Consider the following 23,336-nt stretch of genomic DNA (forward strand, 5'->3'; position numbering starts at 1 on the left):
TATTCGTGCTACATTACTCTGGATGAGGGGGGGGGCGGTGGGGGGGGGGGGGGGGGCGGGCGTATGGAAACAGATAGACACTATTAATCAGTTGGGCTTTGTTACATTTTAAGGCTAAATGCTTTTCAGCTGTAAATGCTGATTCAGCACATTTAAGCCTGACACTTCGCAGTTTGGGTTTAGTTTAGATGCCAGAAGGAAAGGTGTCCGGCTTAAAGCAGCCCGAGTGACGTAGCACTGAAAAGAGGAGGGAAATGATTCTGATGAACTGCGGTAAAAGGAACATGGGTGTGATGGTGAATATGATGGTTCTTACTCAAGAATTAAACTGAACACATATCGAAATGTAAGCTGCTTGGATTCTGGACTTTATGTCGATATAAAATACTGCATTAACGTATCGCGTTGAAATATGCTGGAATTTCTGCCGATCTGTTATTGAATTTTACGGGATGACGCACGTTGTGGGTTATTTGTTTGTTTGTTTGTTTGACGGGAAAAAAAAAAGTTTTAACTGCAGGTCCACAAGTCGAATTTTCTGGCTGACGCAATTTTTTAAATCCAGAATTTAGAACGTTAGAAACGTACTTTAATTAATTTATTAATTTAATAATTTTTTATAAATTTTATTAATTATTTATTATTATTATTATTGTTATTGTTATTATTATTATTATTATTTTCGTTTTTTGTTCATTTACGTTTCTTTAAATGCACCTGTGTGGGAGTTTTAATGGCAGCTCGCGGTGTTAATTGAGATCTGTACTTTTAACCGTCTTTTGTTTTGTTTTTGTGTAATGTTTTCATGAATGGTCGCGTGCCTTCATGATGCTTATGATCATTTCTTTTCTTTTTTTTTTTTTAATGCTTCTGACGCTGTGTTTGTTGTAAAGTCCACTGTAGTCCACTGTAGTCCACTGTAGTCCGCAGTGATGCTGGAGGGATTCAGAGCTTTACTCTCCTCCCCGCGAACCTGCTAATGAGCTTAATGAGTTTTGCCCTCTGGGACTTGTGACACCACGAACTGGGCGACCAATCAGAGCGCGCGCTCCTGTGTGTGTGTGTGTGTGTGTGTGTGTGCGTGCGTGTGTGTGTGTGTGTGTGTGTGTGTGTACGTGTGTGTGCGTGAGTGTGTGCGTATGTGTGTGTTCTTCTAGATGATTTTCTCTCGATTTAAGAAAACTTTTCCCCTGTTCTGCTCGCTCTAAACCAGAGTTTTGGGACTTTTCCGCATTTGTTTCGTTGTTTTTTTAAGCTGTAGATTTGTTTTCCGCGCTTCCTCGCTGCTGGTTTTGTTTTTGGGATGGATCCGCTTTGAGCTTCTCGTCCTCCCGCCGCCTTCATGGACTTCTCCTTTAATGATGTCTGTGGGCTTCGTGTCTGACCCTCTGGCCGCTGCCCCCCGGCCGCCCGCGTTCCTGCCTTTCTCTCCTCCGCCTTGCTCCGGATTGCCCCCCGCCGGCTACCCCGTGTCCGGACCCCCCCAGCACGACGCGCCCTACCCGTGCGCGGCCCACTACGCGCGGCCCCTGGGCTTCTCTTACCCCGGGCAGACCAGCGCTCCTGCTCCGCCTGCCTACGTGCCCTACCAGCAGGAGAACTACATCACCGCGCTGGGGCAACAGAGCAGAGAGCACCCGGGTAAGTACAGCTCGGAGTCCTATACCCTCAGTCCGCTTACTCACTCATTCATTCGTCTGTTACTGTCTGTCACACACTGTTTATATATATATAAAAAATAATTACAATATATATGTAATACATATTTATATAATATATTAATGCACACATATATAAATAGGTAGATGTAGATATGTAAACACACCATTTAATGTATTTAAATAACAAGAAAAAAAAAATAAAACAGATTCTAAAATTTAAAAAATTATAAATATTCGAAAATAAAGAGTCCTTACTTTTATTCTTATTATCTATCAATAAACTCTGAAAGCCAAGCGTGTGTGCGGGAGAACGCGCAGTAGTCGAAAGCGGCGATTTCAGCGTTTTATTTTAAATAAATATATAGAAATCTGGAATTAATATTAATATTAATATTAATATTAATACTCACGCCAGCGAGTCTGCTGTTGTGATTTTATCCGTCGGTCAAGGACGCGCAGAAATGGGAGCTGATGCTGCGCGCGTGTTTTTGGCGTTTGGACCCTTTCGTGTATTTAGACGCACAGGCGGGGGTTTTACACTCCCAGCTCAGCTGAAACGCTCCGTGTTGGCTGTAATTAAATGACACCAGTCCGTCCTGATGAACGCCGCGCCTAATAACGCGTGTTTTCGCGTCTGTCGTGTAGCCGCTGTTGTGTGTACGGCAGACATGGAGAGCGCGCGATACGGTCAGTCCCAATAATGAACTTTTCACGGCAGCGGATTAGACCGTGCGTCCCGCCTGTTAACGGCTCTGAGGGGTTTATTATTCTTCACAACACTAAATAAAGCGGCATGGAGCTCGTTCATGTTTAGAAAGTAATGTTTTTATTCTCTTCTGTTGGTTTGAAACTCCGCTTCTGACCGACTGACCTGACCTGCGCTGTGAATTCAGGCGCAAATAGAAAAGCGTCCAGTTGTCCATCACTCGGGTCGATGAGCGTGACGTGGTGGCTTGATCTAGAAAGCCTAAGCCTTATAAACGCTGAACTGTGTTATTTATTTAAGATCATGCAGTATGCATATTAAAACGAGGCCTCGTGTAAACAAACCTTCAGGCCCGTGGTTAAATTTGATCTAAAATGCTTTATTGAATAAGCTTTCAGAGTTGGTTTTATTTCAGGCCGCGTCTTGAGCGACGTAAATCAGCAGGCCTTTTACTGTGATCCTCGTAAATCAGGCTTGGTGTGCGCGTAAAAGCGCATAACCCATTTGTAGGCCGTATATTTAAGGGAATGTCTCTGTCTAACTGCTGTCCTGTCTCCCATAAGGCCGCGAGCAGGCCGTGGGGGCTGAGCCTGGCGAGCTGCGTCTCGGAGGGAAAGGCAAGAAGCTTCGAAAGCCCCGCACTATCTACTCGAGCGGGCAGCTGGCGGCGCTGCAGCAGCGTTTCCAGCAGACCCAGTACCTGGCCCTGCCCGAGAGAGCTGACCTGGCCGCACAGCTTGGCCTCACGCAGACACAGGTAGGACAAACGCTGCCCTTTGCCAGAGGGGCTTATGGCCAGGCTAAGCCTACACTTCAGCAAAAGTATTGCTTGAGTCAAGTAGAAGTCAAAGTATCCTCACAAAGCAGCTGGAGGGAACAAACTCAGGTCAAACAAAAAACTCTGGAGTGCTGAAGTTCAGAACTGGAGCTGAGCCTCTTACTACACCTATCTGTATAGGAGCCATTCTTCACTTTAAAGGACACTTATGGCTGGGAATAAACTGCGAGAGGCTGAAAGTGAGAGGTGTGGGTTACAGATGTTAGGCTGTCCATATAAATGAACGGTAAAACCGAGCAGAGGTCGCTTCCTTCATAAACGCACCTGAGTATAAGAAATAGGTCCATCGTTTGAAAATGCTCAAATAAGTATAAACCCATCAAAAATTGTTTTGTATTTTGTAAATAAACAGACGAGTTACCCACCTCTGCCATTTACTTCCCAAACCACAACAAGCACACATTTCGCTCCAGTCAAAAAGTCCCTTCAAACTCCAGTAGTGAATGAACTTGCTGGGACACCTGAGTAATATTGGATGATAAAGATTCCTCTGTCACGTCCTTTTGACAAGAAGAGACTCTGAAGTGTCTGCACTACTCAGTATTCTAAAGCCAGGAACCTGGTTGCCTTTTTTTTTTTTTTTTTTTTTTTGAGATCACAAATTCAGACGTTGATGGGATGTCAGCAGCATGAAGATTCCAGGCTCGAGAGAATGGGGAAACAGTAACAATACATTGGAATAGCATTGGAATAGTGCAGCAGGGCAGTTTTCCTGTGCAGCTCAGGGCGTTTAAGATTGGCCCGATTGTTCTTCCCTGCTACGCTGCATTTGGTTTAGCCCTTAGATTTAGTGGTCGAGCAGTTGTTGGTTTGTATATGCTTTATAATGGACATAGGGTCATATGTTGATCGTAAAGCATCCTTGAGCGTGGAAAAGGTTGTGTTTTAATAAAAGTGATTCTGATGATTTTGTTACGTGAACACACTGTAAGCAAAACACGTTTTAATGTTAGTGCAAAATGAGTGGTTGCACTTGAGTTTGTGGGCATAGTCGATACAAGGACGAACCTGAGTTATGTGGGCAGTGATATTGTGCAGTGCTGGTACATGTTGTTTAGAAAACTTGGCCTGACTTTTCCAAGACTGTTCCAAGACGTTATGCTTCAGCTTTGGTGTAGTCTTAGTCTGGTGGCTATAATCGTGGATTTTATAGAATGTCCTATAAGCAGAGGTGGACGAAGTACACAAGTCATGTACCTGAGTTAAAGTCGAGACACCCAAGGTAAATATTCCTCCAGTAAAAGTAGAAGTTCCTCCCTTTAGACCTCCACTTGAGTAAAAGTACTAAAGTATTTCCCTTCAAATGTACTTAAGTATAAAGTAAAAGTACTAAAAGAGTAATTCTGGCTCTGATGTCCTGTTATCATTTTTATAACCAGACTGGCTTCATGAACTCATTTCAGGTGAAAGTCCTCCAGCGTCTCTCTTGGTAAACCAGTCTTTTAATAGAACGTCATTAATTAGTGACGCTGACGTCTATTAAAATGATCAGAAGCACAAAACACTGAAGGTAAACAGTTTCCATCAGGGAGAACCGAGTGGCTCTGAAATCACTTTTTACACACAAGCAAAGTTTCAGTTTCAGATTTATTTACAACTTAGTTCCAAGTTTAAGTTGAATAAAAACTGGCTTTAAACTCAGCATCACAGATAAGTTTTCCTTTACTGTGTTGATCTGTAGGCGTCTGTTCATAAACATAAACCAGCCCAAACTCATTTACTATAAAATGAAAGTGTTTGAATGAATTCAGAAAAAAAGAAACGCGTCAGTCTCGACTGCATATGTGGACATATTTCTATATTGTGGTGTTTTTACAGGTTAGGTTAGTTCATCATTGGTGCTCTGGCTTTGCGCTTCTTTCGTTTTGACATGTTACGTTTTTATACACACAGAAACCAAAAGGAACGCCAGATTTCTCAAAATGTAGGAGGAAAAAGTCGGATATTAGACTCTGAAATGTAGTGGAGTGAAAGGAAAAAGTCGCCCGAAATGGAAAAACTTAAGAACAGATACAGAAAAAAAAAACTACTTAAGTACAGAAACTAATTACATTTACTGAGTTACTGTCCACCACTGCCTATAAGTAAGTTAACCAGTGTTTTGTAATGTAAGCAATAGTCCTCATCACTTGGTGAAAGAGAAAGAGTATGAATGTATGAACAGCTGAAAAACGATGCATCAGTCTATGAGTACAGTAGAATCAGCGATCAAGAATGAGGCGATAATCTGGTTACTTTCACTCTATTGACACAATAGCAGTTCAAGCAAGTGTGTAAAGCCAGATTGTGATGTTACAGAGGAGTCTGTGTTGATCTAAGTGGAAAGTTATGAGAAGGCAAGCCATTGGATACAGTTGACGGAGTATTTTTACTTTTTCAAGAGCAGCTAGATTTTCCTTAGTCATGTCGTGCAACTTTAGGCCCTCAGTCTTCATTCTATTGCTCGAAATCTGTGAGCGTCCAATGATAATGATGATGAGAGCTGTGTGCCGTTTGATATAAGGAGTTGAAGCAAATTTACAGCAAGTCATTTGCCTAAATGATATATGACCCAAAGCCTAAGCTAAACTCAAACCTCATCGCCACTCTGTCTACATATCAGCCGTTTCATCTGTTTGACCCCACATATTCTTAAAAGCTAAAGATGATTTTGGTAGTGTTTTTTTTTTGTAATTACCTTCTTGTGGCCTGTTGTCTTCTGCGTGCCTCATTAAGGTAGGAATCTTTAAAGTGTGAGCTTCTATTTTCTCGGTGCTCAAGCAGATATCCCAAAGACTTTTCTCTTGATTGGTTAAGCCTTGGACTTAAGAGCCCATATCCAAGTACTTACCCGTGGCTTTAATGAGTCTTTCATGGTAGTGACATTGGATAAATGGCCCTCTGTTTGTAGGGGGCATTTCGCTCCCCTGTCTGACCATCTCTTCTAGAGCATGTTTTTCCTTTATTGCGCAGTATCGATGCCCTTTCTTTTTCAGAACGCTCACTAGGACTTGTATGGCTTGGTTGCCTTTGTCGGTTTCTCGGTTACCTATTTTAAAGGTGAAATTTTTCTAGCTTTAGTGTTTGAGCAGAAATCATGTGTCCACACTAAGTCCTTTTATTGTTGGCCCATGTGATGCAAACTGAGTTTACAAGTCAGTTTGACACAAACCCATCCAACCCTGAAAACGAGCGCAGTACGCCTCGCCTCACCTCGTACCAAATAAACCAAAGAAGAATAGCCAATGGTGCGAGCGCGCATTCGCACACACTCGCACACACTCGCACACACTCGCATGCACATTCGTTACCTTTTGAGACATTTAAACGGGTCTATTGCTCTTCTGCCTGTCTTTTCTCCTTCTTCTCTGTCTTTTCTGTATCAAAACACCCGGACACTTGCCACCCCGGGTGTGACAGGTCTGTTCCACAGCTGGCTTGTTTTCTTGATTAGACCTCAGTCTTCACCAGACTGCATCAAAGCATGCCTGTGATCTGCTCACGAAGGCAGACACTTAGGGTGCGTCGCACATGGCCTTGCCTTCAGATAGCCCCTACTGATCGCCAGTGCAGCCTAACGGCAACGGCCAGACCTGCCCCGAAGTGCAGCAGTCGGTTTTTTTCGCCAGCCATTTTCCATATGATCTATAAAAATGATTGGAACCATATAAACAAACGGCACACAGCACAATGGTTTGGCTCCGTTCAGACAAACACACATACATAACTCAAGTCTGGATTCAATCACTTCACCATAAAAGCTGCTTGGCAAACCCGTCTTTAGGCATAGAAAGAAAATCCCTTTTTTCAGCACGTGTTTATTAAGGCTGTTGACAGCCAAACCAATAACAGTTTGAAAAAGCCGTTACGTCGAATTCGTAAGATTATGGAAACTGTTGGGGGGGTTGGTGGCTGGACTCTCAGAGTGTGATGTCTGGAACCTACTCGACTGCCAGCAGACACACGTACAGATTACAAACGTGTCTTTGGGTTAGTCTGTTCGACTGAGTCACCATAAGTACTTGAACCCGCAGCAATGGTATAGGTTTAGCATTTTCACTGATGTAATCGAAGTGTCTTAAGTGTGTCGAAACGAGGAGTGAGGCTAGATCTTAAAAGCTGTTTCATGGCCCTCTGGGTGGCATATTCCAGTCTGCTGCTTCTACGTATTAAATTCATGCAAAAATGATTCCCTGGCTGTGAAACAATGGGGGGGGGGGCAATCATGAGTGAACCTGGCGTACATGTTTCCTGCGTTATTCGCACAGAAAGCTCAAGTTAGTGCTTTTAGGTTGGGGGCTGTTGCGAGACACATGCGTGAAGCTGCAGGGCACAGCAATAAGAGGGCAGCCGCATCATGAAATGCAGGAGTGGCACTGAGCCCATCTCCAGCAAGGCTGCTTTATATTTAGGATTTCATTAGCACTGGCCTCAAACGGACAATGGCTCCAGCGGCACTCTCTCTTTCCATAAGCCGCAACTGCTTGATTGTTAAACTTTTAGCTGCTCTGGCGAAGCCTTTATTTCTGTCCATAGTTGGGTGGTAATTGGTTTTCATCCCCAGTTCCAGGTACTCCAGCCCAGTTTGAGTAGATCTAATGCTTTTCAAGTGATGCTATTTCTGGTGATGTGGTGTGTTTGTGAGAAGAGGAATGCTTTAGGACTTTGTAGTATAGACAGATCTACTGGCACCCAACAGACATGACTGTGCTGAGACACTGGATGTCCTGAGAAGCTCCACTGCAGCTCAGTTATAGTTAATCTATGCACCGCCTGCAGTTGCATGCAAAAGTTTGGGACCCCAGTTTTGTCAAACCGCCTGTTTGCAGCTACCTCGCAGTCACGTTGTGTTGTTTGTGTTTGTAAGTGAAAGGAAGAGCCCGTCCCCCGCAGAGCGCGCGCGTTTTAACCGCACCGTTACCGTCCGTTTCCTGACTGTAACATTTTTGGGGAAAAGATCAGAAACGTTTCATTTTTGAAGCTTGATTTGAAATTGTTTTTCCAACGTTTGGCGCTATTGAAACGAGTTAGTCGTTAAATAGTTATTAGTCGTTATGTCGTTATAATTAATTAATTAATTGATTGGCTTGAATGATTGTTGTAATTAATTAGTAATAAAAAAAAAGCTGGGTTATTTGATTAATTATACGTTCTTAGTCTTGTTTAAACGAGCATGATTGATTTATTTATGCATTTATTTGGACTGGAATCGAAGATTTTCTTTTGTTTATTTATTTATATATTTTGCTTTCTTTTTTTTTTTTTCTTTTTTTTTTTTCCTCCCCTTTTTCGTGGTCTTCCTCCGCTCCAGCTCCTTTTAACCGTCCCCTTCCCCTTTTTCTTTCTCTGTGCAGGTCAAAATTTGGTTCCAAAACAAGCGCTCCAAATACAAGAAGATCATGAAGCACGGCGCGAGCGGACCTGAGGGAGACCCGCACGGCCCGTGCTCGACCTCTCCGCCGTGCCCCGGGCTCGCGCCTCTATGGGACGCTCCGGGCCGCGCGGGTGGCGCCTATATGCACCCTTACGCGGGGTGGTACAGTAACCCCCAGCACCCGGAGCCTTTATAGTGAAGGACAGAGACGGACTGGAGGGAGGGCACTGACCCCCACCCCAAATACCCCCCCACCCCCTCACCCCCCCTACCCCCACTGTAAATATGTCTGTGATTCCTTCATTACGGTCGTTTTATTAGTATTATTGTTGTTATTATTATTATTGTTGTTGTTATTATTATTGTTGTTGTTGTTCTTTATTTTGTTTGATGTTATAAACCACCGGTGCTTCCCTGTTTGAGCTCTTTTACGGTTAATAAAAGCGCTGATGAAAGAACGCCCGCCGCCTGCTTCTCCAGCGGAACGCCCCCTGAACTCTTTTATAATGTTTAACGGAATTATAGCTTATTTTGACCCGTCAATACGTCGCGTGAAACATCAGTGCAGCGTTAATCGGGTAAAAACGTTTATTAGACGTTTTAGAAATGTTTACAGGTGTATGTCATTATGAAGAATATGTAGAAACAGGGCAGCACAAGATCAAGTCGACACAGCCCGTGCGTTAAAACGCGGTTGTTTTGGAGAGAAATGTGCGCACAAAACACACACGCGCCACGTTTTATTGACGTCGGCGCAGCGCAGAACTGGTTCAGCCTGGTTGTTTTACCCGCTTCTGATTTCACTGCGTCTTCCTGCAGGTTCTGTCTGTTTGGGTCACTTCGGGCGATCCGGTTTTAATCGGGTCTAATTCGTTTTAATCCTCGCGCGGTGAGCCGGCGGGGGGTGTTCGCCGCTGTGTGCGCGTTAGAGGAGCTCGGTGCAGAGCGGGTCTGTCGGCTGCGTCTCTCTGATGGGACTGGCGTTTTTCATCTGTTTATCAAGCTGTCCAAACTCAAATTGGAAACGGAAGGTTCTGGGAATCGAATCGAATTTAAATCGTGATGGATCAGCGTAGCGCGCGCGACTGGGTTCTTCGTCCTTATTAAGCTGCGGATTAATGATTGGTTTCGCTTTGAAACGGGGACTGGACTCAAGTTCCTCAAAACGCCTCATGCGTGAAATGTGAGGGCCAACCTGGAGCAGGTAACTGTGTGTGTGTATATGTATTCGCCATTGTCGGAAGAAAAGCTCGTATCTCCGATATAGTAACTTTACAGGAGAGGGGAAAATATGCTTTAATTTTTTTTAATTTCCAACACATTTTGGGTCATTTATTTTAGTCCAATCATCATGGAATTTCCACACAATGTAAAGGGCAACAGGCGTTTTCAGAATATGTCAAAAACTGGAAAACGTCAAAAAATGCAGATACGACGTTTCCTTCCGACAACAAGAACGTATAGTATAGTATAGTATAGTATATTATAGTATAGCATAGCATAGTATAGTATAGAATAATACAGTATAGTATAATATAGTACAGTACAGTACAGTATAGTATAGTATAGTACAGAATAATACAGTATAGTATAATATAGTACAGCATAGTATAGTATAGTATAGTATGGTATGGTATAGTACAGTACATAATAATACAGTATAGTATAATATAGTATAGTATAGAATAGCACAGTATAGTACAGAATAATACAGTATAGTATAGTATGGTATAGTATGGTATAGTATGGTATGGTATTAGTAGCATATATTAGTATGTTAGTAGTACTGTCACTGGTGTGGTACCCTCAATGGTACATCTCAGTACCTTTAGTCAGGGAACATGACTGAACCCTTTTTTGGGTTTGTGAAAGGAGCTATATAAATGTAACATTATTATTATTATTATTATTATTATTATCATCATCATCATTATTATTATTATTACTACATTTCCTAAGTTGTACTGACTCCACAACCCAGCCCCCCTCCCCCCGTCACCCCCCGCCTCGCCTCCAGGCTTTTATTCCGTTTTAAAACATTTGTTTATGAAAAGGAACAAATTCCAACTTTTCACCTGGAGAAACCATCAAGCTTCACAACCAGACCCCGAACCCACTGCTGCGCCTTTGAGGCAACCCTTACACTGTTTGCGCCTTAATGAACGAAAAATGCAACCTTTCTTTCTAACAGTGCACTGTGCAAAAGTCTACGCACCCAGCAAAACGAAGAGTTTTAAAGTCAGTGCGTTTCGTTTAACAGCTTCCTTCGCCCGTCATCGATCAAGTGTGCTGGTGATTAAAACCCGTGACGGCTGATGGCGTCCAGGAGAAATGTGGAACCAGACTCTCTTCTCCAAGCTCTCAAGATATCTACTGCTTTTTTTTCCCCCCCAAGTAAAAATTCTTGTTCAATTTTTCCTATTTGGTGCATCTATTTTGATGATGTGTAGTGAAGAAAAAAAACTTTTAAACAGTGTTTAAAACTTAAATACTGCTGTATAAGTCTTAATATGTCCATATTAAGGATTTTAACCCTCGTGCACTTGAAGTTCCCTTTTATTCCGAGTTCAGTGAGAAATGAAATGTCCAGAGCGCGCCTCTCTCAGCCGAGCAGAGCTGTGCTCCGTCTGACGCTAACAGGCCAGATTAGAGCTGCGCCTGCTCGCTCAGCGCATTCATCAGCCTGAGCGCAGCATCAGCCGCGAAGCCTGATTAATAGGAACTTGTACTGATTGGCACGTTTTAGCGTTTAAAGCGCGTAAACGGAGCGAACGAGGTGTTTGTAGAACTTTCAACTCGCTCGTCTCTGGAACTGATGTCAGCTCAGAGCTTTGCACATGTCGGCAACCCTGATGGATTGCACATTTTCGCTGAGCGTGCTCTGCTCGAGCACAAGAGTGGAGCCCCACCGCAGTCTGAGTGCCCAGCTTCAGCGGGGTGAGCAAATCTAGGATTGTCCTAAATTAAACACGAACAATCTTATATTTCTGAGTTTATTAAAGCTCTGACGTATGGAGATTAGAGCTTTAATGAACTGTCCAAATAATAATACGTTTCTTGAAAGTTTATAAAATGGGGAAAAGTTTGAAGGAACACTTTTTAAACAGAGATTCTGGTCAAAATCCTATATTTATAGAATCTTCAGGGTTTACGCTTTCTCTGCTGAACTTGTTCTCAGAGGGTCCCAGACTCCCTCTGTGGTCTTTATGCTGATATTATTACTTTATTACCAGCCCATCTGTAAAAATGGTCTGTTGTTTTGTTTTTCAGGTCAGTGAACTGTTGGCATTAATATTTTGGGTTCACTGAAAGTCCAACATCAAATGAATACTAATTAACCCTAATATTTAATATGAATGAAATACACTTATGGCGCACACATTTGTGCACAAGTTGGCTTAAAGGGAAAAAGTTATGAGGATGTATTTTTTCTACATGCATAAAATGAGTTCATGCTTGATTCCCGACCCATTAAAACTTGGTAATAAGAGCCACCTGCAGAGTTGTGGGGTCCACTTGGCCTGCCTTTGACCTGGCTCACTCAGCAGAGTCCATTCCCCTTGTCTAAACAGGCACATTACAAAGGCCTTCTGTCATTGTGCCCACCACTGAGCGATAATACGCCATAGCACAAGCTTCTACGGTCGTTATTCACATGCACTTCTCACTGAGGACTGTCGGCCAAACTCAGAGACCTTTTATGTCAGGGAAGCTTTCTGGGAATAAATGCGACGTCCAATGCGACTGCTGATGACCGTTTAGATATTTTGTCATTATTTTTTACAAATTCCCACTTCATAAGTCACAGTGACTGAAAAGCGCTACCTAATTGCGTTTGAAAGATTTGTTGTAAATAAGGGCTACAGTTACACCAGTGGTGAGCTTGTGGTACAGCTTTGAGATTTCATGCTTCAGTGTTTTCCATTTCGAGCAGCTATAGGTTTGCGAAAACAGCACATCGACATCCTTCTGTTCGGCTCAAAGTGACTAAACATTTTAGAAGCATTAACACAGACACCCAGTCACTTACCTCAGTGACTGAAACTATCCCAAAGTCACCGAACCCAACAAAACCAAGAAATCCAATCTGCGTTTGGTTGATAAAACTCCACTTGTGTTTGATTTTTAGATCTTCCAGGACCTCTTTATATATCCCGCATCCCTGTGCTTGATTTGTTCGAAATTATGGGGCCTGTTAAGTTGTGGGCCATGAGAAGAGAGGACAAGTGTAACTCAATGAAGTGGCAAGGCATCACAAGGCAAATTATAGGCAATTTTACATCTCAAGATTAGAATAATGGTTGGATAGACCTTTCAAACGGGGCAATTACTGACGAGGCAGATTTGGGAGAGCTCTGAGGGTGATGTTGCGGCGGATGGGGGGGGAGCACAAAGAGTGGGAGTGGGCTGAGAAATAGAAAAAAAAAACACCTTCATAGATTCGTCATACTGTGAGAGTGCAAGCTTATTGTATTGAAGATGCCAATTGCAGTATATCAACGCTTGGAAAATAAGATGTCTCATTACAATAAATCATAGTGGAGAGACAATCCTGTCAGCAGTGATTATAATTATTATTCTGAGTGATCTGACAACAAGCGTAATTGTGTGTTCGCTTTCCGTTTCTTAAGAGAGCGCACAATGCGGCTCACGCGGGGGTGGGTTTCACTACCACAATGCTTATCTGTGGCTACGCTGCTAGAGTTCAAATCCTAGAGTGCCGCTCATCTCCCTTCCAGGCCTCTTCGTGATTTATGCTTCCACGAGGGAACACTGTGGCGCGGTAGGAAGAGACTTGGCCTTATAAGTACAGCTAACAGCATCTTCAGTATATGCTTGGCTTATTGGGGTATGGACCACGAATCAGGATGGCTCCAACCTCCCTAGGCTATTTCTCTGCTGCCACCCTAAACTGCAGCCCTGCTCCTGGGGTGAAGCACGGTTCACTGGTTCACAGCTGTCAAAGATGCCTGTCTCATTTGATCTTATTTACATTTAGAGCAGGATGAGACCGCTGAGTGATGCCCGCTCTGAGGTAGAGGTTTCTGCCCGGCGAGCCTGGTCAGGCAGCTGCCCCCTGTCTTTTCATGGCAACATATGTGTGTCCCACCCACCGCTGACCGCCAGCTCAACCTTCATTTGCCACCCAAGAGACCCCTCGACATCATTTTCTTGGATTACGTTTCTCAGCGAAAGGGGCAAAGAGCGAACCCCGCTGTCTTTTTTTAGGGCCCATCAAAATGTAGTCTCACATTCAGAGTTCAACAGTTCAAATCCTGCCATAGTACTCAGAGTATTGCACGTTGAGGGTGGTGACCTAAGCTCTGAGATGACCTCGTTCTAAGGCTTTGCCACTCTACGTGTTTGGCTGAATGAGCAATGTGTCCCAAGGCAGCAGAGCCTGGACCAGTAGCAGCATGTTAAGGCCACACACGATGGACAAACCAATGAGGAAACTGATGTGACACATATGGCCAACGGGCCACTGGGAAAGCAGAATTGAAAATGACTTGATGAACATCGCCGCTGTGGATATTATAAACTTCCGAAGGAGCAAGGTTGGAAGATGCAAATGCCTGGCCGAGATAGTCCACTATTTTCACTCAAGAAACAGGCTTTGTGTGTCGATGACAGAATAACAACCCTATAAAGGGAATTAAGTGGCCTGACAGGTTTTTATGTGTGAATGTGACTCTTCCCTCTCTTCTGTAGGTAGGGTTGTAATTCAATCTCTTCATGTCTTCATGACTAATTTCACAGCTATGGGATGCCCTGAAATGACTCACAGTTGACCAGGCAACCATCTCAACTATCTCCATCAAGCACGCCATTGATCGAAGACCTCTGACAGCTAGTGTCTTCTCTTACCCCCCTGCCTAGGTCCCCAACAATATCCGTCTCTCTTCGGACTTACATCAGTGGACTTCTTTCCAACATTTTTTGCTTCCAAGATGTGACATTATCACGTATGTGAAACCATGTAAATGTTTTCACACACACAAGCCGTGATCAGCTTGGTTTCCCCAGGCAGCGGTGACCCTGACGAAAGCAGTGTTTGGAACATCTGTGGGAACTGTGGCAGGCCGTGCCTAGACATGGGCCGACTTTTTTCCCTTTGTTCCCATTTATTTTGCCAACACATCGTCAGAAATGCATGTTTTCCGTGACGTCATGAGAGAGTAACTTCATATTACACGATTCCATGCAGAAGCTCCTATTCTCCCCAGTGCTCACCGCAAGGAAACCAGCTTCCCATGGGATGCAGCATTCCCACTAGGCTTAAATAAAATCAACCTTATTTTAGCTCAGCAGCCAAACAGCTGCATACATTTTGTCAGAGGATACCTGTCTTGTCAACAAGACCCATAGTTCTTTGGTTTTGTTGGGAGCATAACAATCGTTAGAGCAAATCACCAAATATCATAATATGCCTGCAGCATCAGTATATTTTAACACAAGAAGCGCTGAATAGATGTGTGAGATGAGGTTTTTTTGGTCAGTGTTTTTATATTGAATGATATAAAATTTTATCTTCTCATCTTCTGATGGCCCTCAAATGTGTGCATGGTGTCCTTAGGAGGTGCATATGGTGTTATAATTACTCTATTATAAGAAATCCTACAACATTGTAAAGGATGTGCTGTTTGGACCCAAAAAGGAAAATAATCTGATTGTCTTCACTTGTGGAGTTAATTAAATCTATAAAGTTTCAATGAACAATAGTGAATAAACAAAAAAAGTCTGAACCTATTTTTACATTGCAAATCTTTCTCTGTGATCCAAAAGACATTGCAGCACATAGACACACACACACACATACACACACATACACACATATACACACACACATACATATACACACACACACACACACGCACACACACACACACACACACACACACACATATACACACACACATACACACATGTACACACATATACACACACACATACACACACGCACATGCACACACACACACACACACATACATATACACACACACATACACACACGCACATGCACACACACACACACACACATATACACATATACACACACACACACATACACACACACACACACACATACACACATGTACACACATATACACACACACATACACACACGCACATACACACACACACACATACATATACACACACACATACACACACGCACATGCACACACACACACACACACATATACACATATACACACACACACACATACACACACACACACACACATACACACATATATACACACACACATACACACACACATACACACATATACACACACACACACACACACACACACACACATATACACACACACATACACACACGCACACGCACACACCCACACACACACATACACACATATACACACACACACACACACACACAAGAAAGGGATCGGATTATTAGGTCGTTTGAGGTTGCAGGTCTATTTCGATGCATTAGCTCATATCTATCTGCCTTTCCAAATGTAATTATAAAAATTAAAAAGTCATTCAAAAGATGTGGGTCTGTGTTATGACACATCACTACATTCACAAATACAGGACCTTTGTCATAGATCCCTTCAGTTTTTCAACGATTTGCATATAGTCAAACTAAACCACTATAATGCTTGTTAAGGTAAAATATTGTAAATACTGTACCTGTAATTACGAGTCCATTAAGAGTGATGATGGCACGTGGTAACCAGAGTAGGCTGGTTTTTATTCTCCCATGTCTTTTAATGTTCTTATGAAAAGTGATTTGGTGTTTTAACTTACAAAGTGATCTGGCTCATTTGAAATGTTGAGCTCATTAAACTTCGGTTTGAAGCGAAGCAGAACCAAAAACCTGTGATGATATCTGAACATTTAAGTCTAAACCGACAACATGGGGAAAGAGTTCATAAGAAAACGCCTGGGTCTGTCTTTCTGTTTGGGGCCTCATTCTGCCAAAACTTTGAGTGTGAAAGCCTAAACAGTAAGAGAGAGAGTTCTGTAACCATGTTCATATGAACTTCACGCAACACGTAAACATAAATGTCATCTTCCTCGAGCTTTCCTGCGTCTGTTGCTGACACTCAGTATCAAAACAAAGAGGGAAAATGTTACGGATGTTCGTGCGTTGACTGAAAACGACCCACTTAATATATTACAAGCTGACTTTGCGATGTATTGTAATACAAATCCACTGTAATTTACGTCCCCATAGAGTCGGCGTGTTTATAAATAGGCTCCTGTTGGATTATATTATTTTTCACACCTACTTTATAAGAGCAGCTTTGGCCAAAACTAGTCCCACTCTGGCCAATCGGCTGGGAAAAAAAACATTAGCATGTGTTTTTACTAAGATTCTTCAGGATCTGATGCATGAGTACAGGGCCTTTAACGTGGCGCTCCTTTCCTTAAAGCATCTTTATGATCAGTAATGGTGAAAAAAAACAAATGTTACATGTCTTTCCGTGGTGTCTTGTAAATGGAGAGATGGTTTGTTTTATTTAGCCCATAGAACACATGACAACAAGACGTCTGAACTTTTCAACTTTTGACAAAACTCACCACACAGATTTGAGGGTTTACCAGGTTCTCACTAGACGTCTGTTTAAATAAATCTACCAATTTTTTTAATAACACTAGATTTCCCGGTCACCAAGAACAGGTTAAACTCCTGAGCGCTGCTGATGTCGTATTTGCATACCTGCTCAGTTCTTTCTCCTTTCATCTCCTGCTTTTGTTTGGGGTGTGAGTGTGTGTGTGTGTGTGTGTGTGTGTGCGTTGCACGACGATGCCTAAGGCTAAAGGCTGCCTTTAGTAGTCATCCCCTCCTCCTCCTGCTCCTCTCCATGGGCTTTCTTGTTATCTGGCAACAGAATACTAATAAAACGCAGTGACTCCAACGTGTCTGCTTGCCTGTCGCCTCCTCCTGCCTCTTTGCACGCAGGTCTAACCTCACGCCTACTGGGATTTAACCCTTTTCTCTACCAGCTCATTGAGCAACAAACTAACATCAAGCGCGTACAGTGGCATAAACATTAACCTTGGAATCTCAGAACGAGGGATCCTACAGGGGGCTGACTATATAACTACATAACTACAGGTATAATATTCCTCTATGACAGCACAAATAAAAACATGTTTTGGAATGGGTTTAACTGGCATAATACCAACTTTTTTTTTTTTAATACATGAAATTCAATTTGCATTTATTCAATTTTACCAGCATTACAACAGAAGCACTACTTACAGGAATATAAAAACAGTTCCAGGCACCACCACACAGTGTTCTTATGTTTTTAGTGGTTCTGTTGTTGCATTTGAACACATATATACAACTACATCTTTCAATAGATTGTACAAATCAATATAACTTATTATGTCCTGAGTCTGTGAAGCACACGACAGCCACCCACATCGTAGGTGCTCTTCTTTCTGGGTTCGTTTCTATCTTTTGTTGCGCCGTAAACAAACAAATACTCCAAAATCCATCTAGCAAAGGAAGAACGAATATGAGTAAAATGGGAGCAATACGTCAAAATAATTTAACACCACACCATAATGTCCTTTAAATAACAGGTTAACCTACATGCCTATGTGCTCATATTAATCTGAATAGTCGAGCAGTTGAAAATATTGCTGTGGTACAATAGTCGTCGTCGTCTTCTCAGCCTGACAAATGAAGTCTGTCGCAATTTATGCGCTGCACTCGACTCGGAGGAGCCAGCGAGTCGAGGGGATCGGCGACTGTGACTTCAAATGACTCTTTTCAGCTTATTTCCCTTTTAGGCCCTACTTAGCACAAAGCCACTACAAACAGTCTGTTTGCTTGCGTGAAAGTCCAGTCTGTTTTTTTTTTCTCGCTCTTCAGTCCCTCGTCCATGTCAGTAGACGGCCCCTAGGCTCGGCACGGCGCCGGGGTGCTGTAAATGCGATCCTTGCTGGTACCAGGGACCGCTGTAGTCTTCCAGGTAGGAGGGCGGTGTGGAGCTAAGAGGGGGCTGAGGGCCCTGGCCTCGGGCAACCTGTCCTGAGTGCGCATTACTGTCCCATACGGCTGGGGAGGGCGGTGAATTGCAGGCCATGGAGTCGCTGGCATTTGGGCTGTGTTCCAGCGGGATCTCACCGTTCTTGTACAGCTTCTTGAACTTGGACCGTCGGTTCTGGAACCATATTTTCACCTGTTCAAAGAAAGAAGCGCATGCGTTGAGTTATCTGTGTTTCGTGTGTGATACATTGTAGATGGTATTCCTGATATTTGGTCATTTGCCTACACCGGCAGAGAACAGCTGCTTTGACCTCCCCGACTAAAGTCGGTTAACTTGTCTCCCTTTCATCTGAACTAATAGTAAGTTAGCAGAAGCAACAGAGACAATGATGAAATCTCAAGCGCACTGTGGAAACCAAGTTAAACTGACTGAAGAAGAAAAGCTAAGAGAACACAAGAAGCCTAAACGTTCAACAGCGCTGGAAAAATACGTGCCTTTAAAAAGGGCATTCGTTTCTAGAACGATGGGCATTGAAACACCTGGAAAGACTCATGTGAAAGTTTCAATGACGATGAATCTGTTCTGGTGCATCAGCCGATTTCACAGTTTAGACCCTCAGGTCATGTCCACTACGCTGGACGTGCGGCGTCGGGAGGGCTGTGTGGGGTTGTGTGTGCTGGGCTGTACCTGTGTCTGTGTGAGGCCGAGCTGTGCTGCGAGCTCTGCTCTCTCAGGCAGGGCCAGGTACTGGGCTTTCTGGAAGCGCCGCTGTAGCGCTGCCAGCTGGAAACTGGAGTAGATGGTGCGGGGCTTGCGGATCTTCTTTGGTTTCCCGTTGACCATCCGGACTTCAGTCTCCACTTCTTCTTTCACCACTGATAGAAAGAATCAATCAGAAATAAATACATAAACAAACTTGTGGATACTTTGCTGTATTAAAACATGTATAGCAATATATCTATATATACATATAGAGAGCAATAAAACTATTATAAATGAACAGGTTTATCCTTCCGCCACTATACTGTGATTAGACTGACTGCAGTTGAGGAATTTTGTAAAATGTTGTGCTGGACTGTTTTTTTTTATTTGTTTGTTTGTTTGTTTTTTTGACTTGTCAAATATTAATCTGATTTTTTGAATTGCAGAATTGCAGTTAAAGTATTTGTACTTGTTAGGCTGATACTAAAGCAAGAATATGTGCAGCCTGTTTTACTGTCTTACAGGTGCTGTAATATAAACTTGTAACACTTAGCATCAGTAAGCCTATTGCTTGTTGATTTTCCATATTATTATTATTATTATTATTATTATTATTATTATTATTATTATTTCGTTTATTTTCGAATTTCGTTCCTATTCTGAGTTTGTTTTAAACGGCCACAGAGTCCGTTTAATGTTTACATTACAAGACTTCCCTATTAAAAATCTGCTACTTAAGACCGCAGGACGTAAAGACGGGGTTTCCTGCTCCCTGAGGGAAAATTCTGTTTCTATATCTGTTTATTTATATTATTTATATCCATCAATCACAGCCGGGTAACACTGACCAGCGCGGGCTAAACCGGTGTAAAGATTTTGCTCCTTTACATGAAACCGGAATGAGTTCATCTCTTCGCCCTATAAAGCACAAATATACACCACATACCGTGATGACGACATAAACGTCTGTAAAATAAAAGAAACGGCGAAACAAAAAATCGCGGCACTGCAGAATGAGCTTAAAACCAGCTGAACATTAAAAAACGAATAAAGAGAAAGAACAGAAAGAGAGAGAGGGAGAGAAAGAAAGAGAAAGAGAGAGAGAGAGAGAAAGAGAAAGAGAGAGAGAGAGAAAGAGAAAGAATAGAAGGAAATAAAGTGAGAAATAAAGAGAGAGACAGAAAAAGAAAGAAAGAGAGACAGAGAGATAAATAAAGAGAGAGAGAAATAGAGAGAGAAATAAAGACAAATAAAGAGAGAGATAAATAAAGAGAGCGATAAAGAGAGAAATAAAGAAATAAAGAGAGAAATAAAGAGATATAAATAAAGAGAGAGATAAAGAGAGAAATAAAGAAATAAAGAGAGAGAAATAAAGAGAGAGAAATAAAGAGAGAGATAAAGAGAGAAATAAAGAAATAAAGAGAAAGAAAGAAAGAAAGAAAGAAAGAAAGAAAGAAAGAAAGAAAGAAAGAAAGAAAGATAAAGAGAAATAAAGAGAATTGAAGAGAGAGAAAGAAAGAAAACGCTTCTCATCCGCGCGCACAGGTTCCACGCGGCGTTTTTCGTGAGTCGCTCCGCTCCAGCCGGTCGAGGTTCCGCGCCGCTGTTAACTCAGCCCGCCGTCTGTTCCCCGCGGAACTTTAATAAACTCGGCGTTTCTTTACTAAAACTAAGCCCGAATCCCTGCCGCAGCCGCCCTTCCTCATTCCCGAGTATTCCTACAGTACGAAATGTCCCACCTGTATTCTGGGGGGGGCTCTGCAGCTCCCTGCCGTAGTGGCCGTACTGCCTGTAGGACGGGCTGTAGGGGTACTCTGCCTTGCTGGGGTAAGGCCCCGCTGGACCCATGCTGGACATGTTGAACTGGGGGTAGGCGCCCATGGGCTGAGTCTGGTAGGGCTGCCCAGAGTAGTAGTCGCTGTAGTAGCCCATGTCCGTGGCTGAAGACTCGGGCAGCGTGGGGGAGTCTTTGGACGACGGGTGGCAACTCATAGAGCCCGAAAGATCTGCAGAAATCCCGTGTATCTTCCTCTCATAAGCCGGTCCACTCATCATCGGCGGCGGGGAAGAAGGGGAAAAAAAGGAGACAGAAAGACGGTCCACTCTTATGTCCTAGTCCTGCGATGGATCTGCCGTCTGAGAGGGCAAATGCAGACGTGGATGTGGCAAAGAGGGCAAATCCTTGGAGGGCTTCTCTTGCCCACTTCTCTCGGCTGAACTTACTCCGTCTGTGGCGAAAAGCTGCTTTGTGGAAACTGAGTTATAGGGAGGCAGAGAGCGAGCTGTGATCCTATTGGCTCAAAAGTTCGACGCAGTACTCGTTCGGTCCACGAGGGGGCGGCTGTCTCGCAAACACAAGCTTTCAGTGGAATCTAATCAAGATTACAAAGAGAGTTTCTTAGTCCCAATAAACGGCCTGTTTGGCGATTTGATTCACTTTAAAAAGCGGGGAACCTGCCGAGTTTGCCGAGTTTGCTGGCAACGCAGCACTGACGAGACACACGTGGCTTGACAAGAGGGGCGACTCAGATGCCTAAATCCCCCCTGACTGTACAATAACCCTGCCAAATATGCTTAGTTCCACATTTAAAGCCGTTTAAACGTGTAAACCATGCATATTTTACTCCGCCCAGTCTGAGTCAGGCGCGTACGCTAGAATAAGCTTGGATGCCTGTTAGAGGAACTAACACTGAGCCTTTCCCTTAGAGTCAGTTTAGAGTCAGCTGTCTTGAGACGTGGTGAAAGAGAGCCAGAAAGACCGTCCACCCCAACCCCAATGCCCACTGGGGCATTCCACTATGTGCTCATTATCCCAAGGCGTGGCACCACCCGACCTCTTAACCTTTGCCGCTGAAATGGCCCGGGCCTGCTTTTTTGACCCATAACCTGTGGTCATTTGTTCCGAATCCAGTCCGCATGTTGGGTTTAACTCCATTCTGGACCGCTTTGCTGTTGCACTCCTCTCTCATTTTACGAGGTTTAGCGTTTTATTTGAGACCCAATCGATTTGGGGGGCTTTTCTCCCCACCCTGCGCTGCTTGAGTTCACACGGGCTGTGACGTCATCCTGCGAGGCAAGAATCCGTCTCATGACCGCATGACTGGGCGCGCAGATTCATCACATGTACTCAGATTCCATCGAGGCACTTTTGGAGATGGATAACCGTCAAAGATTCCCACCGTGTGTTGGGAGGGGATACATGAATTATTCATTAATATTTATTAATATGTATGCAGCCCCTCCTTCCTCTGGCGAGTCCACTGGGGACGGTGTTTTAGACTGAATATTCCTAATTATTCAGTGCATCCCAGAAATAGTTTAGATGAAGAGAAACGATGTTTTATGAACCTTAAAAGCTCGTTTTTCACAGGTTAATATGTTTCTAATGCAGCACTGCCACCCTGTGGCTAAAACCGGAACTGCAACATTTATCAGGAGTTCTTCACTGAACTGACCAGTGATCAGGTGGTGGTCTTTTGGAAATTTACCGGTCACGTGACAGGGGTGTGACAGGTCTATCGGGGTAAATGCTTGAACGTTTAATCGATAGCCCAGATCATCCTCTAAGGTTAAAATGATACTGATATATATTATGAAAGAATCGACTCTCAGGGTTATTGGCCCAGAGCTATCATGTCCTCCGTTTTGAGAGTTCACGTCTAAGGGTTGGGTGTCCTGATTTTTGTTGAGATGGAGGGGTAGGGCGAGGTGTTAGGGCTACATGGCCTCCAAATGGAGGTAGTTTGGAGACACACTCCGAACCGAGTGTTATGAGAAAAAATGAAAGAAAAGAAAAACACACAAATGTGAGTCTTTGTAAAAAAAAGTATGATAACAATTATCATCTTAATTTACTGCCCTTTCAGTGGATTTTGATATATTTCTTCATGACAGTAACGATAATTGTATGCTAATGTTTTGGTAGCAGTAGCAGCAGGAGACTTCGACCGATAGTTGAAACTCAGATTGAGGAGGAACAATGCAGATTCCGTCCCGGCCGTGGAGCAATGGACCAGCTTTTCACCCTCTCACGGATTGTTGAGGGGGCATGGGAGTTTGCCAACCCAGTTTACATGTGTTTTGTGGATTT

At 43.3% G+C, this 23,336-nt stretch overlaps 2 protein-coding genes across 2 annotated transcripts; one reads left to right on the forward strand and one right to left on the reverse strand.

Moving 5' to 3' along the window:
- The first annotated feature begins 1,114 nt into the window (after positions 1-1,114).
- dlx4b (distal-less homeobox 4b) lies at positions 1,115-8,803 on the forward strand. Its single transcript, XM_017723799.1, has 3 exons — positions 1,115-1,641; positions 2,931-3,124; positions 8,539-8,803. The coding sequence occupies exons 1-3, from the start codon at positions 1,359-1,361 to the stop codon at positions 8,752-8,754; spliced, it is 693 nt and encodes a 230-aa protein (XP_017579288.1). The 5' UTR covers positions 1,115-1,358; the 3' UTR covers positions 8,755-8,803.
- Positions 8,804-17,708: 8,905 nt separating this feature from the next.
- dlx3b (distal-less homeobox 3b) lies at positions 17,709-21,494 on the reverse strand. The gene is made up of 3 exons (XM_017682703.1): positions 20,986-21,494; positions 19,232-19,419; positions 17,709-18,736 (listed from the first exon to the last, which is right to left on the reverse strand). Exons 1-3 carry the CDS (start codon positions 21,299-21,301, stop codon positions 18,440-18,442), a joined length of 801 nt encoding a protein of 266 aa, XP_017538192.1. The 5' UTR covers positions 21,302-21,494; the 3' UTR covers positions 17,709-18,439.
- Between the last annotated feature and the right edge of the window lie 1,842 nt (positions 21,495-23,336).

Source organism: Pygocentrus nattereri, chromosome 13 (genome assembly GCF_015220715.1).
Source record: "Pygocentrus nattereri isolate fPygNat1 chromosome 13, fPygNat1.pri, whole genome shotgun sequence".
Lineage (NCBI taxonomy): Eukaryota > Metazoa > Chordata > Actinopteri > Characiformes > Serrasalmidae > Pygocentrus > Pygocentrus nattereri.

What these genes read in the sequence shown, in the direction of transcription:
- dlx4b (XM_017723799.1), top strand. Translation starts at nt 1,359, where the DNA reads ATGATGTCTGTGGGCTTCGTGTCTGACCCTCTGGCCGCTGCCCCCCGG. An exon ending in ACAGAGCAGAGAGCACCCGG is followed by an intron (nt 1,642 to 2,930) that starts GTAAGTACAGCT and finishes GTCTCCCATAAG; the next exon opens with GCCGCGAGCAGGCCGTGGGG. An exon ending in TTGGCCTCACGCAGACACAG is followed by an intron (nt 3,125 to 8,538) that starts GTAGGACAAACG and finishes TTCTCTGTGCAG; the next exon opens with GTCAAAATTTGGTTCCAAAA.
- dlx3b (XM_017682703.1), bottom strand. Translation starts at nt 21,301, where the DNA reads ATGATGAGTGGACCGGCTTATGAGAGGAAGATACACGGGATTTCTGCA. An exon ending in GAGCCCCCCCCAGAATACAG is followed by an intron (nt 19,420 to 20,985) that starts GTGGGACATTTC and finishes TCTTTCTATCAG; the next exon opens with TGGTGAAAGAAGAAGTGGAG. An exon ending in TCGGCCTCACACAGACACAG is followed by an intron (nt 18,737 to 19,231) that starts GTACAGCCCAGC and finishes TTCTTTGAACAG; the next exon opens with GTGAAAATATGGTTCCAGAA.